The sequence below is a fragment of the Sphaeramia orbicularis genome, chromosome 3, assembly GCF_902148855.1.
Source record: "Sphaeramia orbicularis chromosome 3, fSphaOr1.1, whole genome shotgun sequence".
Classification (NCBI taxonomy): Eukaryota; Metazoa; Chordata; class Actinopteri; order Kurtiformes; family Apogonidae; genus Sphaeramia; species Sphaeramia orbicularis.
This window is the reverse complement of record NC_043959.1, coordinates 48652606-48672966: the sequence shown is the minus strand read 5'-3', so window position 1 is coordinate 48672966 and position 20361 is coordinate 48652606. Positions and strand designations below refer to the sequence as shown.

Below are 20361 nucleotides of genomic sequence, written 5' to 3'. Positions count from 1 at the left end.
GTCTGTGTAACTTAGATTTTGTTACTTTCAAGTTTATTTTGTCAAGTGTGTTTTATTATAGAAGATTTAAAAATGTAGGAACCAAACATGTAGCCTACATCTTCATGTGAGAAAAACAAAATAGGAAAATACAGCAAGTATTAACCAACAAATACTAGTATGCACTCTCAAAAGAAGAGGCTCTTTAAGTATACTCTGTGCACACCATGTGGCATAAAGGTTGCAAAGAAAAATAATTAAAACCAGACAAAAGGAGAAGTTGTTGGAGAAGTGGTGAAGGACAGTCGAGTCAAATACACAAGTATTTTCCACCAATGGTTGTTTCTTAGGTAACACACGAGGAGCATCTAGATCATATTGTACTGCTACTCTTTGTTTTGAGACAGAAGCTTTTCAATATGAAGGTCAACTTCTTTGAGCCGCACCTCAAAAATAAGAACTCTCTTCCTTCAGAAAGTCAAAATGATTGTATTTAGCTTTAATCACAACATACAAAAGCCTGAAAAGCCTGAAATATATTTGTAACACCTCTTATTATATGCCTGTGTTTAATGCTCACCTCTGATTTGGTTATGGTGTTATTTTTTTTGTCATGTTAACTAAAAGAACTAACTAAATAGACTAACCACCTTAAAAAAGACTGTAGATACACCCACAGAAAAATCACTTGCATTTGTCTTGTTATTCCATAAAGATTGTGTTTTCAGTGGCTGCACAAAAGATATGTGTTGAATTATTCGCCCAAGGTTAGAACTCCCACAGTTTGGTAGAGAACTGGTCTGAACAAACATTGTAACTAAGTCGCCAGCTTTATAAGAATGGCTGCATCACCCCCTCACAGTTTCATTTTCTTACTGAGGGTAAAACAGTGGTATTGTTGACTCTCATTTTGCATCTTTATATACAATCACATCTTTTCTTCGACTCAGTGTTTTTTTTCTTACAGCAGCAGGTGGTGCTGATAATGGTCATTTATAAAAAGCTTCAGTCGATGTTGTTTTAACTGTTGGGTTTACGGTTCACTCCCTCCTCCTAAATGCATGAAAACAGGTCAGAATTTGCCTGGTTGGTATTGACAGGCTACTTTCTATTTGTTGTGGTCAAGGTTACAGTGGCCCACCACTCACTAAGGTGGTATTACAGATTACAGATACAGTTCATGTCTGTGCTATATTGACATCTTTGGAAAAAAGTTAAAGCAATGAAGATAATTTGAGGCCATTTTTGAATATTATAAAATATTACAAATAGCTCCTTTTACACCCTTTATATTAATACACTTGCTACATGTACCTTTAGGTACTTTAGTAAGTAGTATCACTAAACTCATTTCAATTGTCTGGATAACTATTAGGAAATCACACATTGCACAACAGATGGAAATCCTCAACAAACTACTCTGGCTCCTAATTTCCCACCGCACATTGACTGATGCAGAGCGGTTAGATCAGAGCAGAGGGAGGGGCAGGATACTGAAGTACAAACAATGGTCAGCCACAGTGAATCACAGAGCCTCTCTCAAAGACCCAGGATAAGCAGAGCAGATTAAATAAACAGATAACTCTGAACGCTTTAAGAGCCGGGGATAGAATATGCTTGGTTGACAGAGGGCCTCTTAACTCAGCATTGCACAGTGCACCATGGCAACTACTGGACCGATTCGGCTGCAGAGGTATATATGGACATATACTATATCATGTTAGTAAATAGGAGCTGTATACAATCTTGCACCAGCAGCAGCATACACCACTGACTATGTTTACAGGGTGGGGAAGCAAAATTTACAATATTTTGAGGCAGGGATTGAAAGACAGTGTATGACCAATTAGTTTATTGAAAGTCATGAGAATTTATTTGCCACAAGAAAATTGACATAATAGAAAATGTTTTTATTCTATGTGTCCTCCTTCTTTCTCAATAACTGCCTTCACACGCTTCCTGAAACTTGTGCAAGTGTTCCTCATATATTCAGGTGACAACTTCTCCCATTCTTCTTTAATAGTATCTTCCAGACTTTCTCGTAATAGTTTTGCTCATAGTCATTCTCTTCTTTCCATTATAAACAGTCTTTATGGACACTCCAACTATTTTTGAAATCTCCTTTGGTGTGACGAGTGCATTCAGCAAATCACACACTCTTTGACGTTTGCTTTCCTGATTACTCATATGGGCAAAAGTTTCTGAAAAGGTATGGATAATAGTGTTAGGTATGATTATGACATCAATATATGTTTGGTTTCAAAACAACTGACGTAGTGCCTGCTGAGAAAAAACAACTAAATGTTCATTGTAAATTTTGCTTCCCCACCCTGTACATAGACAAAACATTAGCCTGTGCTGTTATTCTTGGGGAAAAAAACATAGTAAGCAGTTAACATGACTGATGTGAATGAATATTCCTTATAATTCCTGTTTATATGCTTTGATTAAAGATGCCCTAATATGCGATTATCATGTCTTAATTTGGAAAAATGGGTGGATCTGCTTGTGCCATTTTGCTTTTCTTTTCAATATTTCGTCCTTTGGTGGAAACTTGTTTGACTGTGCAGAAAAAGGATATAATATTTGCTCATAACCAAATACCTGTTGATGTTCAAGTCTTTTATAATATAAAAATATAGGTGTGTTTCTTGCTCTGACCAAAACGGTGGGCTTCTCTTTTACATCTCTAGCCCATACATGGGAACTATCAGTTATTGGGTTTGTGTACAACATACAGCACTGACTGCAAACAGGCAACAGGCCATATGTTGGTTACTGTGGTATAAATCCCAATTCTTCCCAATTTTTAATGTGGTCTGTACATGTCAAAAGAATGTGCCATAGAAGTGGGACAATTGGAAATTTCTCCATTTAGAAAAAAAAGATAAAAATAAAATAAAATAAAGATGGAATATTACATGCTGTTCATATGATGGGTATCAAATTTGGAGTATTTTCATATTTTAAGTAATAGAATTTTGGGGAGTATGTAAATTATTTAACATTTATAGGAACAAAACTTACATCCATTCCTTATTCAGGTTGAAGTACCGATAGTTGTGTGAAAAGACTTAAAAGTAGAACCGCTGATACAATTTGTTTTTTAGAGTGATAGGCTCTTAAATGTATATGTATATAGTATAGAACACATCTCAAATGCATTACAACAGCAGTTAGTCTGTTTTGGAAACTTATGAAATTGAAAATACAGGTATTTGTGTTAAATGATGGGCACCAAAAGTAAAAATTTGACAGAAAACAAATGAAATGCAAAGTACACAAACATAAAAACTCATCTTATTTGCTTCCCATCTCTAAGAATTAATAATGTAGAGAGAATTATTTGCTTTGTCAACCCTCAGTCTAAACTGTCTGTGTTACAGTTCTCAAGATGATCCTCAGATACCTCTTCAGAAAGGGGGAACTCTTTCAACGCAGTACCCGCAGAAGAGTGAGGGGAAGGAGCTGAAGATCCTGGTCCAGCCCGAAACTCAGCACAGAGCTCGCTATCTGACTGAAGGCAGCAGAGGGTCGGTGAAGGACCGCACTCAGCAGGGCTTCCCCACTGTGAAGGTACCTGTTAGACCCCTCAAACATTCACTGCACTTAGTCAGGATTAATTTTTTTCTCCAGCTAATGAAGCCACATGAGGCTCTTGGCCAAAACAGCTCAATAAATTACAGCTTAAGTTAAGGACTGAGATATGGCTCTGTAATTCAACACATGTCTGCTGCAATTACTTGTACTTTTTTAACCTTATGAGTAAGAGTGTTGCATTTAACCCATAAAGACCCAGTTTGACTTTTGTGTCAGTTTCCATATGAATCTTTCTCTCTATTTAACCTTTCCTAAGTGATTTATCAACATATATTATCCTCTGAATTTTGCTTTTTTTTCAGTAAAATCATCTATTTCCCTGTGTTTAATAAACTGATCATGTAGATGTTTACAAAAGCTCAGAGTAAATTCAAAGGTTATTTCAAAACAGAAAAAAATGAAGAAAAATGACTTTTACAGTAAAATATATCATTAACTGAACACAAAACAAGCGTCTCCATCAGCTGTCATTGATCCAACTCCATAGGTTTTACTGGTGAATCAGCGTTGTAGAAGATGACGGTGTTTCCACGTTCACTACGGAGCCTCTGAACGTCCAAATGGGTCATATCTGATGACCATGTAAAGATGACAAACTGTATTTTACACCAATTATTTACATGGATTAATAGGATTAGCGGATCAGCAGTTTACATCAGTAGATGCTTTTGGTTGACAGTGGATGTTTGGGGTTTTATGGGTTAATATGCAATCCCCTTTCTGCAGTAATTGGAACTAACCACAAATATTTTGCATGATTGTGATGATCTCCATTCACCTATATAAAAACACCTGGAGTAATCTACCTAAAATGTCCATCTCTTTCCTCTGTTTTTGATTTCAGTTGCTCTGTTTTGATGACTTATGTCACATTCTTCAGCTTCTGTTAATATCTGTCGTCTATGTTATTTGTATGTTACTATAAATGTTAAATTGGCTGTGTGCAATTTTTGTTCAGAAAGGCTAAAACGAAATAGACAAACTATTGTTAGCTTTGTACCACAGACTGAAGGTGTCGTATGTTGCTTGTTTGACACAATTTGGAGCCAAAGCCTGTCACCTCATCCCACTGGGCGCCTGCTGACTGATTTGATGTGTTTGACAGATTCTGGACCCCAGTAGGTCACTGTGGTTGTTAATCACACATTTCTATGACGTCAATAAAAAAAACTCATTAGAAAGATGACGCTGAACACAAATGAGTCTGAACGATTGTACCTTAGAAGACTGAATTGCCATTTATTAGATGTGTACTTGACATTTTTAATGTTCCTGAAGTTCCGTTTAGGCTATGGAGGGGGTGGGATTTATGACCTGTACTGGATTCGACCACCAGGGGGACTTCAAGACATGCTGGCTTTACTTCTTAGGAGCTGTCGTTGTGTCCATCTTTAATGTACTAGTCATGAAGGAAGTGACAGTTATATTGTTTATTGTATAAACGCCATCATCTATCTACACATCCAGACATTTAGGTGTTTTGGTTTTAAATCAAGTCAAGAACTCCCTTCCTGGGTCAGGGTGTCATGCAGTTGTAAATGTCACACACAAAGAACATATGGCATGAATAATGAACAGCAGTAAAGAAGATGAACCAGGCCATGACAGCAGTATAGAAGGTAAAGAAGTAAATTTTCCACCACACAACTATAATCCTTTATAGTGACAGCTGGACTCAAAAGCAGTAGAGCTAAAAGAAGCAAAATAATTTCATCTTGGGTGTCCAACTGGAATGAAATGATTGTCCAAATAGAGATGTCCAGTTACATTTGTTTGTATGTTAATGCTCATTATCTGCTTATCCAACTCTAATCCTCTAATTATTTGCAGACAAGCTCATATATGTTTGCCCAGTCTTAAGTGGTAACGACATTATAGTATCATGACACCTAAGGTATAAGGACACCTGAAATAACAAAAATGACAGGCAACCTCTGTCTGTCACTTAGTCATTAATCAGTTTGTTCATGACAGGAACGTATCAGGGTGAGCAGTATTGGATGAGCCTTTGTTTACACTGTCAGGAGCAGCAGGTGTTCCCACATGTAGAATATAATAGAGCAGCAACATTACAAAACCACAGTGAAAGTGTGAGATAATGACGAGATACTGTAAATGAGCAGGATACAAGAGGCGTGAACGTTTAAAGAGAAGATGTCAAAACAAAGTTTGCAGAACACACTGAGAGCATCTGCTGGACAGGTAGAGTAAAGCACTATGTAACAGTCAATTAAAAGAAAACACAAGAGACAAAGAAATCTTCATCTGTGGCTGGTGAAGTTTTTTAATATCTATTCCATCTCCTCTCCGCTCAAAAGAAGTATTTGTCAATGTTTGTTTAGTGTGAACATTTGACAGTTCTCTCACATCCAACTGCTAAAGGTGAGTGTTTGTACCCACCAAAAGCTGACTTTAATAGACCCAACCAGCAGTATTTGTAATATTAAGACAAGTTTTACAGCAGTCATCAGCTATTCTACAACTTTGGTTTTTGTGTGAAATGAAAGAGTGAAGCCATTAGGTTTACAATATACAACAAATAGAGCCCAGCAGATAAAACAGAGAATACTTCATTTATATTACATATTTTCAGTCTTAATGATGGTGAAAAATGTCAATTGATATCAAACATTTTTGGACAAACCTTTCAATGCAGGGCATCTGATTATGCCTATGACTGAATTTGACTATTTGTATATTGTACCAAATCTTCCTGTCACTGTAATCCATTTATTGTGTCTCGATCCTTGTCTTTTAATTCTGTCACAGCTGGAGGGGGTGAATGAGCCGGTGGTCCTGCAGGTGTTTGTGGGTAATGATACTGGACGTGTGAAGCCTCATGGGTTTTATCAGGCCTGCAGGGTGACTGGACGCAACACCACAGCCTGCAAGGAGGTGGAAATTGATGGGACAATTGTCATTGAAGTGTCCCTAGATCCAAGCACCAACATGACACTGGCGTATGTTGTTTTTTTAACACTGAAAATATGCAACAGGGCTTTAATGGGCTAGATTATAAAGTCTTTTTTTGCCTGTGTTCATCAGCAGCTGAATACTGTATTGACACTCATTATTATTAAACAAGACATGATTCTAAAGAGTTACTAGATGAGTAAAATCCATTTTTGATTAGTTTTCCATCTCCCAATAAACCCTTTCTTTTCGTGCAGTGTGGATTGTGTTGGGATCTTGAAGCTTCGTAATGCGGATGTGGAGGCTCGCATTGGTGTGGCTGGATCAAAAAAGAAAAGTACACGTGCACGGCTGGTGTTTCGAGTCAACATCCCCCGTCCAGATGGATCAGTACTCACATTACAAGCTCCATCATCTCCAATCCTGTGCAGTAAGTGACTGTCCTCATGATTGAACCTAGTTTGTCTAAATATGCTGATGTAGAGTCTCAAATGTACTGCAAGTTGTGGATACTTTGTGAAGATATTTGCACATTATTCTCTCCCTACATTAAATCAATTCCAATCATAAGAACACTTCAGAAGGCATGAAAACAGTCAAATGACCTGTAACCTAGTAGGTTAATAATTACCAGTGTGCACTGAGCTATTTTCTTCTTTTTAACAGGAGAGGTCTTATTTCCATAGTTAAATATAGCCTGAGGTCACGAGACTCTTGTCTTTTGATGTTGGCATTTGGACACAATGTGTAAAGATTCCTTTATATTCAAGTGTTGTATACGCAAACTATGAGGGTGTGGTTGGTTTCAAAAACAGGAAAGACGCTTAGGGCCATAAGAAAGTTTCTTTGTAAGTGGATTTGGAAGAAATGCTTTGAGAGAGACAGGGGAGAAAGAGAAGGAAAGGACGAAACAATAGAGGTGTGTGGACCTCTATTGTTTACACAGAGCCAGCATGCAATCCAGGGAAATATCTTTCCACAAAAAAAAAAAAAAAAATAGTAATCCCCCTTGGCATGTGTTTGTATGTGTGTGTTGGAGAATCGTGAAAGGGGTGTGAAATGGCGAGGGGTGGGGGTGGGGGGGATTTTGAGCTTTTTAAAGCCCTTTTGGGCCTGTGAGTTGTATTCAGTATGTTAACTGTTAACTGTATCCTTCCTCCATCTCACCGTTCATTTAACATTAGGTGCATTATTTAACATATACAATAATCTGTCTGTGTGACCCACAGTGGTTCTCAAAGTGGAGTCCGGAGACCCCTGGGGGTCTACAAGGAACAGCCAGGGAATCTGCAAAATCACTGGTTATAAATTTTTTTTTTTAACAAGTGCTCATTTTTAAGCATATATCTACAGATGGAGACTATTAGCACCGATAGAAAAGCATATTGTATCCACATTAGCTTTGACCAATAGGAATTTCAGTAAACACATCATGTTAATCTGTCACTTCTCTCAGAATGCAGGAAACCATTTCTGTTGTTGCTTAGTTTTTGCTTATTGATATGAGTCAGATGAAGAAATATGGTGTGTGTGAAGAGATATGTTGTTAAATCATAGGCGTGATTGCTATGATATGTTTTGTAATACATCTTTTATAATCTGTTCAGAGCTTTGTTCCAGTGAATAAAGAAAAAATCCTCCCCTGATAGGTGGTACTTGTATTCCCTGTATTAGAAAATATGTGAAAACCTGCCTGGACAAAAAGATGTCCCATAGTCTAATATTTTGTCAGTCTGTCATAGGATAAGACTTTATTCATCCCACCATGGGAAATTTCACAGTTAACAGCAGCAACAAACAACAAGCAATCGCTGAGAGAAAAGACAGGTAGAAAAACCACACGAGTGAAAATGAAAAATATCAAAGAAAAAAATCCACAAATCAACACGTGTACCCCTATGTGCACAACTCCTAGGGGATTTAGTGAGAATGAAGAAAGAACTAGAAAAGTACAGATAAATACTAAAAAATACAAAAGAAAGGAAATCACAAGAGAGAACTGCTGCAACTCCCTGGAACCCGCAGCCACTCATGCGGGTTTGATCATGGCACACAGTCATCATGGCATTGTGTCAGTAAGTTCATGCTGTGTGACAACATTTCTTCATTATATGGACACATAGCATTGCTAAACCTAAAGCTGACCAATTGAATCAATCCCAGATCATAACACTGCCCCCACAGGCTTGTACTGTAGGCACTCGGCATGATGGGTAATCACTTCTTCTGCCTTTCTTCTCACCCTGATACACCCGTCACTCTGGAACAGGATCAATCTGGACTCATCAGACCATATGACCTTTAAGGTTCAGTAACTTGATGCAGATGAAATACCTTAAGCACTGCAGTAATTATCCAATGCAAGGACCTTACCTGTTTGTGTACTTATACATAGTTAATAATAACCATAGTCATAATAATATTAAACTCATATAAAACCTCACTTCTAAAACTGTCTTCTTTTACTGGTTGTTGATGAATCTTAATATTTTTCCTCATGAGTGCTTTTGTAAACTCTTACAGCCCAACCTGCAGGAGTGCCTGAAATCCTGAAGAAGTCACTACACAGTTGTTCAGTTCGAGGTGGAGAAGAGGTTTTCATCATTGGCAAAAACTTCCTTAAAGACACTAAAGTCATATTTCAAGAGAATGTTTCTGGTAAGTGATCAGACCTTTTACATTTCCTTGTAAAGGACATTACAGGTGCATTTTCTGTCGATAGTAAATGTTGGTGTCTGTTCTTCAGATGAAACATCATGGAAAGCAGAGGCTGAAATCGACATGGAGCTGTTTCACCAGGTAAATCATGATTGTGCTTGTGTTATTTTGGTCTAAAAGTGATTCATGCCAATCACTAATTTGCTGATTAGATAGATTTGTATGGGGCATGAGATGTAATCATCTTAAATGGCTGCTGGTTCAAAGGTTTGAGTAGTCTCATTGTGTTCTGACCTAATTACACACCGTCTTTGAGGCTCTGGGAGTGTGTCTCAACAGGCCATTAAAACCTTTGGTCTTGTAAACAAAATGGTCAGAAATGGATGAATGCGCAGCCATTAGAGAAGTGTTGTGTATATGGTTTTAGATATCTTATGGGTTAGTAATGTAAACACACAGATATGTTTACCTTCAGTGTCTCTGACTGAAACAGAAAATATATTGTTTATCTTTTAAGTTTGATTATCTTTCATAACTAGCCATTTATAGTCTTTGTTGTGTTTTTCTTCTTTTTGTACATACTGTGTGTACTTCCTGTATGTTGTGTAGTATTTAATAACATTATCTGTATGTTTTCTATCATTATCTCCAAGAACCACTTGATAGTCAAGGTTCCTCCATACCAGAACCAGGCCATCAGCTCTGCAGTTTGTGTAGGGATTTACGTGGTGACGAACGCTGGTAGATCACATGATGTGCAGCCATTCACTTACACTCCAGATCCAGGTGTGTTCATTGGAAATTCAGTACAGTTTCTTTTCATCCTTGTCTTCTAAGAGTCATTTAAATATGGTCTTAAAATGCGGTCAGGTCTTATTTCAGATAATGGTGTTATCTTCTTTACTGTTACCGTCACCGGTGTGAGTATTAATATGTTTATTTGCTCCATATTTACTCAACACCACTCCCTGCTGTTCTGTACGCTCTCAGCAAGTGTTTACATCAACCCACACGTTCTCTTTACTCGACTTAAAAATCCTGATTTAGGCCTATTATTTATCATTCTTTATTGTTTCTTGAAAGGCCATGTGGGTACCTTTGCACAGAACTTTAACAAAAATGTGACCATAATAACAATGTTAGGATGGTTGTTGTGGTTATTATCTGTGTACATTTACTCAGATCTTCTCACTTTATGGACTCATACTGATTCACATTTTATCTTACAGCAAAAACAGATGTTTCTGTGAAGAAAGAGATGCCCTCTCCAGGGAAGTCTTGTTCTTTTGATGAACAAATCAATGGTTTGTCCATGACTTTCTGTTATTATTTATACACTTTGCATCCACTAGTTCTGTTATTTTTGGGGGGTTTGTAGGTAAAGGATATGACTGTTATTTAAACATCAGAAACAACAGAAAAAAATCATCAAATATTTGTTTGCCTCTGCAGCTTTAGACAGTGCCTTGATGCCCTCGATATTGCCTTTAGTAAAGACAGAAGAAGTCACTCCAATGGAGGTCACAAGCAACCTTCAAAACTCGGGAGTATTTAAGGTGATCCATCAACCCATGTGGCATTCTTAAAGACTATAACTAGATTTACATACATACATACATAGAAGACAAGTTATGGAAGTAATCAGTAGATATCTTTTTATTTATTTGTTCTTTATCTGTAAGAGGAGTAATCTTTTATCTTCTGGTTTGTATTGACAGCAGACTGGTGACCTGTGTTCACAACAGCAGAGCCCAGACATGACCACAGGCCATCTAAATAAGAACAGACCCTTCTCCAGCAGCCTCCCTCAGCCTGCAGGTGACCCTGACAAAGGCCAGGCTTCTGTTTTTACCAACACAGAGCCCCTAAGCACCATCCAAAAGCAAGACATTGCTTCCCCCAGTTCCTTCTCTGTGTCGACAGACTCTCTGCTCCAGCAGAGTTCACAGCAGTTTCTCCTGGAGCCCAGAGAAGGCCTTGGGCAGGAGAGGCCTGGCAGCGGGTCTGGAGCTGTGGGCAGAATCTGTGGAGAACCTGCTCCCCAGATGTTTCCCCCGGATGAAGTGGCCCAGTTGGAGGAGGCAGTCAGACAGCTGAAAGCCAAAGGGTTTTGTAATTTACCACTTCAGCCTGACAACTCCATGGCCAAACAGCAGCAACAGCACATGCAGCATCAACAGCAGATCCAAAAACAGCAAATTCAACAACAACAGCAGCAACAAATTCAGCAACAACTTCAACAGCAGCAGCAACAACAGCAGCAGCAGCAGGTTTTGGAGAATCTGCAGCAGCAACTGTTTCAGTCACAGATCCAGATGCAGTGTGGCATGTTTCAGGACACCCCCCAAGGAAAGAGTGCAGAACAGCAGGGCTCATCTCCTGGCGTTGTGCCAAATCAAGGGTCTCTTTTCCAGCAGACCCCACAGCAGCAGCAGCAACAGCAGCAACAGGTAGCTCTGTTTCAGGCCGGTGATCTGCTCTCTATTCAGACCAACTTCCTGCAGCAGACACCCTCTCACCCGTCACCACCCATGTTCCACAATCCCACCTCCATGGCTGAAACACAGGACCCACAGGGGGCTCTGTTTCAAAAAGCATCTCGGACACAGGAGCAGGTCCAGGCGGCTCTTTTTCAAAACACCATGACAGTCCTGCAATCTCCAGAGCAACAACCTTCGACCCCTGGACTTTTCCTCCCACAAACGTCCCTGCCTTCTCAGCTTACAACCAGCACGACTCAACAGCAGCAGCAACAGCAGCAGCAGCTGGCATTCCTCAGTGCTCTCCAAACCCCTGCCCCAGAACCACAGTCAGTATTTCAGGCTCAGACCCAGCTGTCCCCCATCCAGCAGAGAAGCCCCCTGGAGCAGCAGCCCTCGCAGCCTCAGCCGCACACACAACCAGCTCAGCAGGCCTCCCTGTTCCCCAACATCTCTCCACATCCATCTGCAAACACGCTTTCTCCGAACCAGCAGCAGCAGCAACAGCAGGCTGGCCTGCTGTTCTGCAACAACCCCCTGTCCACCCAGGACCAGGCCTCCAGCCTCCTGTTCAGCAGCCAGAACCAGATGCCTCCACTGACCGTAAACCAGCAGGACCGCTCTGAACCTATGGCCTTGGGGAACCCCGCTGATCCTCGTCAGCAAGTCCTGTTTCAGGAGCAGCAGCCGATGCAGCTTGGAAGCAGCTCAAATAGCCGTCAGGAGCCACCGGTGGGTCTCTTCATGCCTCAGTCCAACATGGCGTCACTGCAGGAGGGGCTTTCTGCTCAGGAGCTCGCACAGTCAGCCTTGTTTGCTTCACAGAATGGTGTTGCAAACCTCCAGACAACCACATCATCTCCTGTTCAGCAGCCTGGGACCCTGTTTCAAACCGCTGTCAGTGGGACCATCAGCCAGCCCAACCAAACTCAACAACCTGGACTGTTCCTTTTTGGGATCCAGAACGGTAACTATCCTTAAATAGCATTGTGTGCATCCCTGAAAACCAGTGGTATTAGTCATCCAGCATCACCCAAGTTCCCCTAATACGTAGGACAGTCAGTGCCAATAACAGTTGTCTTATGGTACAGCAGAACACGTTGTTTAGCTTTCAGAAAATAGTGGTAGAGATTCTTTAAAGAACTGGAGAAATGACATTTACTTCAGTGTAATGTCCAGCGGCTGTAACCTCTCCAACTGTCACTTGACTCACAAAACAAGTTATTCATTTTTGATTTTAACAGGTCATTATTTGCTGGTCTGTAGATAAAATGTTTGAGATCATAACAGGCATTTTCAGATTGTTATGAAATCATGAAATAAGAGTGTAGAGGGTAAAAAAATAAACTAATTAATTAATTAATTAATTAAGCCATTCATTTTACAAGTAATTAAGATATTTTACTCATATTGCATAAATATATCTAAGGAATATGTTTTTGATGAAACTTTGATAGATCCATTGTTTACACTTAATTTCCATCATTAAAAAGTAAGCTTTTTGTCCATTGTAATTTCAATTTTCTTATACAACCAAAAATTTTGTTTCACTTTTTTAGGTCTCTAACAAGGATGTTATATGTCTGCTCAACATCTACAATTTTAGTATAATAATTTGGCTGTTACAGTGAGTTTTTTCAAGTTACAGAACCATTGCCAGAGCTTTTTTTTAATTTTTATATTATTACAACAAAAAAAACAAAAAAAGAACATTTAAAAACAGACAGGGTAATCATAAGAATCAGGAGGTATGTAAAGTTAAACTTGCAGAAGTACCAAACAATATATAAACAGAAAATGACATGGGACACAAAAATAGATAGTCCAAAAATAAATGAATAAATGCGAAGTCTTTCTAAGCACAATTTAATTAAGATAAACCAAAACAAAAATATCAACATTGCTCCAGGTTGAAATATGACATCCAGTTTTTCCAATATTCTTCTCCTTTTTTGACGGTGTATCTTAGAGAAAATGTCAATTGTTCCATTCTATGAATTTCCTGATTTTTTTTTTATTTATTTGATGATTGGTGGAGGTTCTTTATTCAGCCATTTTTTCATTATGGCTTTTTTACTACAAACTAGTAATGTGAGCAATAAATATCTCTCCTCTTTCTTGAGCTCACCTGGTATATTTCCTAAATATATAACACCAAAAGTAAAATTGATCTTTGTTCTGATGATGGATCTGATTGCGGTCATAATGTCCATCCAGTAAGAGGAGATCACTGCCAGAGCTTTTAAATGTTGACACCTTCAGATTAGAATCTCTTCATCTAACGAGGCCCATCAGTACTATTATCATGGCTCTGACATTGTAAAATAATGCTTTCATTGAGAGGTTTTACATTTTTTACTGACCTGTCTTTCCGTTTGTACTTGCAGACTGCGGCCAGCTGATGAACACTCCTGGAAACACGCTGTCAGATCAGATCATTGCCATCAGCCAATCTGGTCAGAACCAAAGAGAGAGTGACGCACGTATCCAGTCTCTGCTGAGCCAGTCCCTGTCACAGACTGGATCTGTGCAGAACAGCATGGCCGCCTCGCAGAACATGGAGAAGATTGATGACCTGCTCGTCAGCTTACAAGAGTCTGGAAGCAACTTAACGCGGTCTTTTTAACCTTTACACGTGTTGATGCTTTTTTTACTGATAATATTTTAAATAACTGTATTAAGTAGACCAAATAGTCATTGGACGATTACATGTAGATAAACATTTGTGCATTAGACTTACATCGTAAAAGCTAAAACGTCTCTAAATCTGTAGTTGTCCCGCTAACACATAATCGTGGTCTCCTTCAGGACTTTTTAGGACAGCACAGTCATAGTAAAATGATCTTAACGTAATACTGGCCTTGTTGAGCAGGTCTCTCCTCATGGTGATACTCATTAATAAGTATTATAAGGACAAACTGGACCAATTAGTGATCAGACATTGAGCCAGGATTCTGATCAGGAAAAAGCCAAGGAAACTGAATGTGTCTCATATTGACTGACTGAAACTGAATCCCTGTTAAAATGTGTGCATAATGAGTCCAGATGAGAACAATATGAGGAAAAATTATATCGATATTTGTGAGAGAAGTGGCTGTAGCGTTAGCAGCCATGTTGTACGTTAGTTTATTTGTGTCGTTGTCTATAGCATCTTTTGGTCCTGATGTTGTTTTTCTAGTGAGTTCTCCAAAGTGTTGAGTGGTTTCCGTGAATAATGTTCTCTTTAAAGCTTTGTCTTATATTTCCTGTAGTGTTTTTACTGTATGATATAGGGAGAGGAGTTCATATTATGGTAGCAATGTGTTGACTCGCTGAGTTTGAGCGTGTGATCGAAGGCATCGTGGATGTTGTACTGTAGGTGGCAGCTGTTGACGTGTTATTTTCATGTGAAACAACAGTGTGGAAAGTGTTTTTAGAGTGCGTAAGGTAGGAAGAACGAGAAGACAGATGTGAATAGGAATGTGATTTTGACTAATGTGATGTGTTGTCGTTAAGTGTCACAGTTGTGGGATTCATTATAGCAGCTAGTTTTAGTCTGGTAATATGAATTAAATCGGTTTAGATATGTGTGTTAACCCACAAAGTGGTGTTGGTTTTCAATATTGTTAATGTAACACAAGAGGAAGCTATGTTGTGTGTAACTCTGGTTTATTGTTGGTGTTTTGTGTTGAGGAGATACTTTACGGTGGGTCTTGATGGTACAGTAACACATGAGGTTATTTGTCATTTCCCCAGCAGATGTCAGCACAGAAAAGGCATCGTGGCTTCATATCAGATTCTTTGCCCTCCACACAGTGTACAAAAAGCACTTTGTCTACATGCTAACATTTGGTCTCCATTCCAAACCAAATCCTTTAGTTAGCAACCGAATGTTTAGATTCTTATTTTACCAAGAGAGTTAAAGATAAATCTATATATTTAAAATAAGACACATTTGGCTGAGATGTAATTTTTCACATATATCTTTATATATTGGGCACTTTACAATGGTGTTGTTGTGACCACTTTATTCATTGCAGGTCCTGAAGGGGCGATGTATTTCTCAGCTTTCTCTTCCTCGTTGTTTACAGTGAAATGATAAAGAATTTGACATTGAAAGATGGAGCTGAGAGGAGCAGAATACACAGATAAGACATCGATGCATTCTCAGTCTGTGGTTGCACAGAGAAACTGGTAAAATATTTCTACTGGATGGGAACTGAATCCCACCTTTTGCCTTTTGGGTAAAATAAAAATTTAGTGGTCTCAATTTTCTATGTAGCCATTTACTACCAAAGTTTCTATTACTGTTATTACTCCCCAAAATGTAATATAATAATTTCTTTTTGAGGTTACAAAAGAAAAATGTGGATCAAGATATTTGTGAACACATACTTTAAATAATTTAACTTCACTTTAAAGCTTTATTTAAATTCATGCACCTATAGTAGTGAGAGTAGATGTAATATAGTATATACTATTATTATTTAGATGATTGTGTTAAAGTGTCATTTTGATGGCATTGTAGTGCGTCAGGCACGCATGAACTGGAATAGTGTTGTTAGACCATTTAAAGAGCCTTTTTCAGCATTTTTGTTCATTAATGTGATGGATTTAGTGAATGTCGACAAGCAGTAATTACATGGCTACATCTTTACATTTTGCGTCTCATCCAGGTTGGTATTAACAGGCAGTAATAGGGTGTATTTTACATGCAAAAGGTTCAGGTTTTACAGTTTTTCTGCTCTTTCGTCTGCAGTTAGCCAGTGGCGTTCACATCAGGACATTTGACTCAAATCTCGCTATGTGTGAGTCCTGATGACAGGCCAGTTTTATGGCTCGTGACCTTTTATTTTCTCTGTTTCTGACTTGACATTTTATGTTAAGGATAACATATCTTACAGCAAACGGCAAGGCTTTTTTTTTTTTTTTGTTTTTGCCTCGTGTTTCTTTAGGTGCAAAATCCTGCTGGCATACTTTTCTTTTTCTGTTTGTTGTTTTGTTTTGTCACATTTTGTTTCGCTGTATGCATGAACAAGGGGCTGGTCTCTGACGATGACAAAAATAGCTCCGTTTAATGCCTCAGTTGTTGTCTTGTTTTCTATGTACAGTTTGTTAGAAATACATACTTCTGCACACCGTTACATTTTATACACATTGAAAAAAGAAGCAGTCATTTTATGATGGAGACTGTGTAAACTAATGTGATTTGTGGAGCTGCGGTATGTCCGCATCGCCCACGCTTTAGTTTGAGCAGAGTGTTTTTTAAAGGGACCATACTCCTGAAGGAAACCTGACTTAGGAGAAAAGAGCTATCTGTGACTGGCTTTCTTCAACTTGTAAAATAGAACTAATATTTCCAGTGTTGAGTATTTATGATTTATTTGTTTTGTTTGTTTTACAAGAGATAGAAAGATGTCATATGTCTTTTTTTTTTTTTATTGGTGTAGTACTTCTTTTAAGAGAAACATATCTAATTTATTTGTGTGTTGCATATTATCCCTCCTGTAATCATAAACTCAGATCTTTTTAACTGTATTCATGACAGAAATGTGATTTGGCCCTGATTATACTGGAAATAGAGGCGATGCCTTAAAATGAGATGTTAAAAAATGCAGTGTACAATGTGAATAGCGTGAACATTCCAGTGCACAGTGGCTCCTTGTGATTGTGGGGAGTGTTAATGATTTGATATTATGTTTTCTATGCGTGTATATAATTGGACTATTCGGCCCTGATGCCTTTTTTTTATTGACCAAACTTCACTTTTTAACTGTCAAAGTAAAAAAAAAAAAAAAGAAAAAAAAGAAAAAGAAGGCCAATAAATTACAGTATTTTCACCATAAAAATAACAATGAATGTGACGCAGCATGGCTGTAAATATCTCCCAGATTCATATATTTTTAATACAAACTGAGGAGGTAATTCCTGTTTGCATTACAGTTCCTTCATTTGTAACTATGGATCTGAAATAACATTCTGATTCTTGATTTGTCACCACTAACCGTGGGAGACTGTTCATAAAAGTTCTTATACTGTGTTCCTCTTCAGATGCTACAGATCATTATAAAAGCACTGCATTCCCAAAAGGAAAAATAAGGCATCTCAAAGAAAAGATTTTGTAATTATAAGAAAAATTAAGAGTTATCATCACATCATATGGAATTTACTTATTTACTACACACTTATTTTTACATTAATTTGTGAATGTAAAAGAGAAAAAAAAATCCTATAATGTGAGGCGTTTTCTTATTCATCCAGTGTAGTGATAATATATGATCTAGAGTCACATGAAAACATAAAAAAAAAATCTTCTGTTCTTTTTTTCCCCCAAAATATCGTTAAATAAATAAAATGCGTAATAGCAATCGAACCTTTTGATTAGATATATCAGATAAAATTTATTGTGGGTTGTTAAAGGCAGATATAGACACAGACAGGAAAAACCAGGTCATTGATCCCTGATTTCAACAATGTCAGATTGTTGGAAAGTTACTGTATTTTACTTTATTAGAAACTCCTTTAAAAGTAGTGAATGCCTAAATAGATAACTCAGTCGATAAATTGATGCGGAAGTGAACATCAAACCAAACATCAGAACTCTAGATGATTCACTGTGTGAGTTTTACCCTGATATTGACTCAAAGACGAGTCCATCTGATAGTGATAGTTTGTAAAAAGTCCATCTCTATGTTAGACATCTATTCGCATTAGATTGTAGTGCTTGTTTAAATAGAAAATGTACGTTTTTTTTCCTGTACTTTCCATGTAATATGACCCAGTGACTACGCACTACACTGGATAAATAAGACACAGCACGTTTTATTGGATTTTATTCTGTTTTACAAGAAGAAATCAACTTTTTTACAACAGTGATTGGTAATTAGATATAACTTTTTTCTCATAATTACAACATCAGGTGTCTAATTTTGTCTTTAGTGAATCCACTGCACTTTACTGCTTTTCTGTTTCTTCCAATAGAACAAGACATGGTTTTCTTTCGTTGCTACCATTCATTTAATATTAACAAATGTAGACTGCTATCACAGGTAAATGACAGACGGTTAGAGTAGACAACGTACATGTGCCTTGACAGAGACTGACTTGTGTTTTACCATTTTATAACAGCCCTCTATAACTAGAACATTGCAAGCCATAAAACGACGTGTGCTTCAGATGATCTACAACAGCGACCAGAGAAATGTGTTGTAGATGATGAATGTGTTGTGCAATTTCTTTCATGCATCTGACTTGTTTGTACTGAAGTATCCATTGCATTTATGTTATGTAACGTAGATGCAGACATTTTTTCTGAAACTGCTATGCAGCTAATATACTGTAAATGTAGATCTGTTAGTTTTTGAATATATATTTTTCTATATAGCATCTCCCATTTTCAACACAAAGGAGAAACCAAAATAGATGTTCTTTCTATTATTTATGTTGCTTGTTAAAATATTTTCTGATGCTTCAAAGTGCCGCCAAATTTAATTTTCAATCTTTTTGTCTATATGGTGCAAATTTCTCTTTTCAGCAAACATCAATTTACATTTTTTGTGTGTGTGTTCATCTTCCGCTCATTGTGATTACGTCGAGGTTCGTGTGAACATTCAGGCTCTTTATTTACTGGTGCAGTGGTTCAGTTACTAGGAAGTCGGTACATCGAAATTCCCATTTGTTTTGCTGTGTAATTTAAGAACAATATCAGTTTCCCCAATGTTGCAACATATGAAGAAAAAATTCCTAATCGGAGTCTCATATTCTTACTTTTAACTCCCAACATAAATGAACCACTCATGAGTAAAACAACCTGGAAATAACCAGTTTCTAACCATGTGAACAACTGTCAAATAATCACCTGTTGAAAAAGAAGCTGTCTTTATATTTGGCTACATTCTTGCAATTAAACTCTGTACACTTGCTGCTATCTATATTAAACATACATATATACTTTAAATTTTTGAGTTTTTGTTTAATTATTTTATGCAGAAAAACCTATTGTAAAAAAACACATTGGGTTGAGGATTCACATTGATATAAAACGTCTTAGAACCCGGTACCTTATGCTTCAGTTTTTTCAACTACGTCAACATTTCTTTGTGCCTTCTAGTGGTAGCAAAACCACAAAACAATAAAAAATATATTGTACAGCTTACCCTGAAAAACAACCCTGAGTCACATTACATATATGTCATGAGTGTATTATCTTTTACCTGTATTACACTAGAAACAATACAACAGAACTCTACTTAAAGTTTCATCTCATGAAATGTGTTGCTTTCCATAAACACTATAAGTCTTGACTCTGACCACTTTATAGTATTGCCATTTCATTCTACAATATAAAAGATATTTAGGGACTGAAGGCACGAAGTGATGAAGAATTTCAGGTGTAATTTTGTCCTGCTCTTTCATCAAACAAAACCAAAGTCAGGATCTGCACCCTCTTCTTCTACAGCTGGACCTCTGTAATTTTTTGCATTATGTGGCTTTATATCAACTTATTGAAATAATTAGGAGGCCTTTACACTCTTTACACTAGGTACTGGAAACACTCTTTTGACAGATTACAAAAAAAAAGAAAACACAAGAAAACACAAAGTACAGACAGATATGGGTCCAGAGAAAAAATATCAATATCTCTTGCTGCAACTGAAATAATAGAATAAATTACACATAAAGTATAAATTAGAGACAAAGGATTGAACTACATTCAACAAGTGTGAAGTTTAATCTGATCTATTGTAAGTTC

The 20361-nt window shown here is 37.6% G+C and overlaps 1 protein-coding gene across 7 annotated transcripts in view; it reads left to right on the top strand.

The window, feature by feature from the left end:
- The window catches only part of nfat5b (nuclear factor of activated T cells 5b), a 53133-nt gene extending 33570 nt beyond the window's left edge, over positions 1–19563 (top strand). For 4 of the 7 annotated variants that reach the window (XM_030123662.1, XM_030123696.1, XM_030123687.1 and 1 more), the window contains exons 4-13: positions 3366–3555; positions 6349–6539; positions 6750–6922; positions 9016–9150; positions 9239–9291; positions 9804–9936; positions 10380–10454; positions 10603–10706; positions 10869–12597; positions 14018–19563. In XM_030123662.1, the coding sequence (XP_029979522.1) occupies positions 3366–3555; positions 6349–6539; positions 6750–6922; positions 9016–9150; positions 9239–9291; positions 9804–9936; positions 10380–10454; positions 10603–10706; positions 10869–12597; positions 14018–14256 (3022 nt within the window). In that variant the 3' untranslated portion in view covers positions 14257–19563. The remainder of the gene's footprint in view (positions 1–3365; positions 3556–6348; positions 6540–6749; positions 6923–9015; positions 9151–9238; positions 9292–9803; positions 9937–10379; positions 10455–10602; positions 10707–10868; positions 12598–14017) is intronic. The other 3 variants (XM_030123683.1, XM_030123679.1, XM_030123670.1) reach the window with 3 other exon arrangements.
- The last annotated feature ends 798 nt before the right edge of the window (positions 19564–20361 follow it).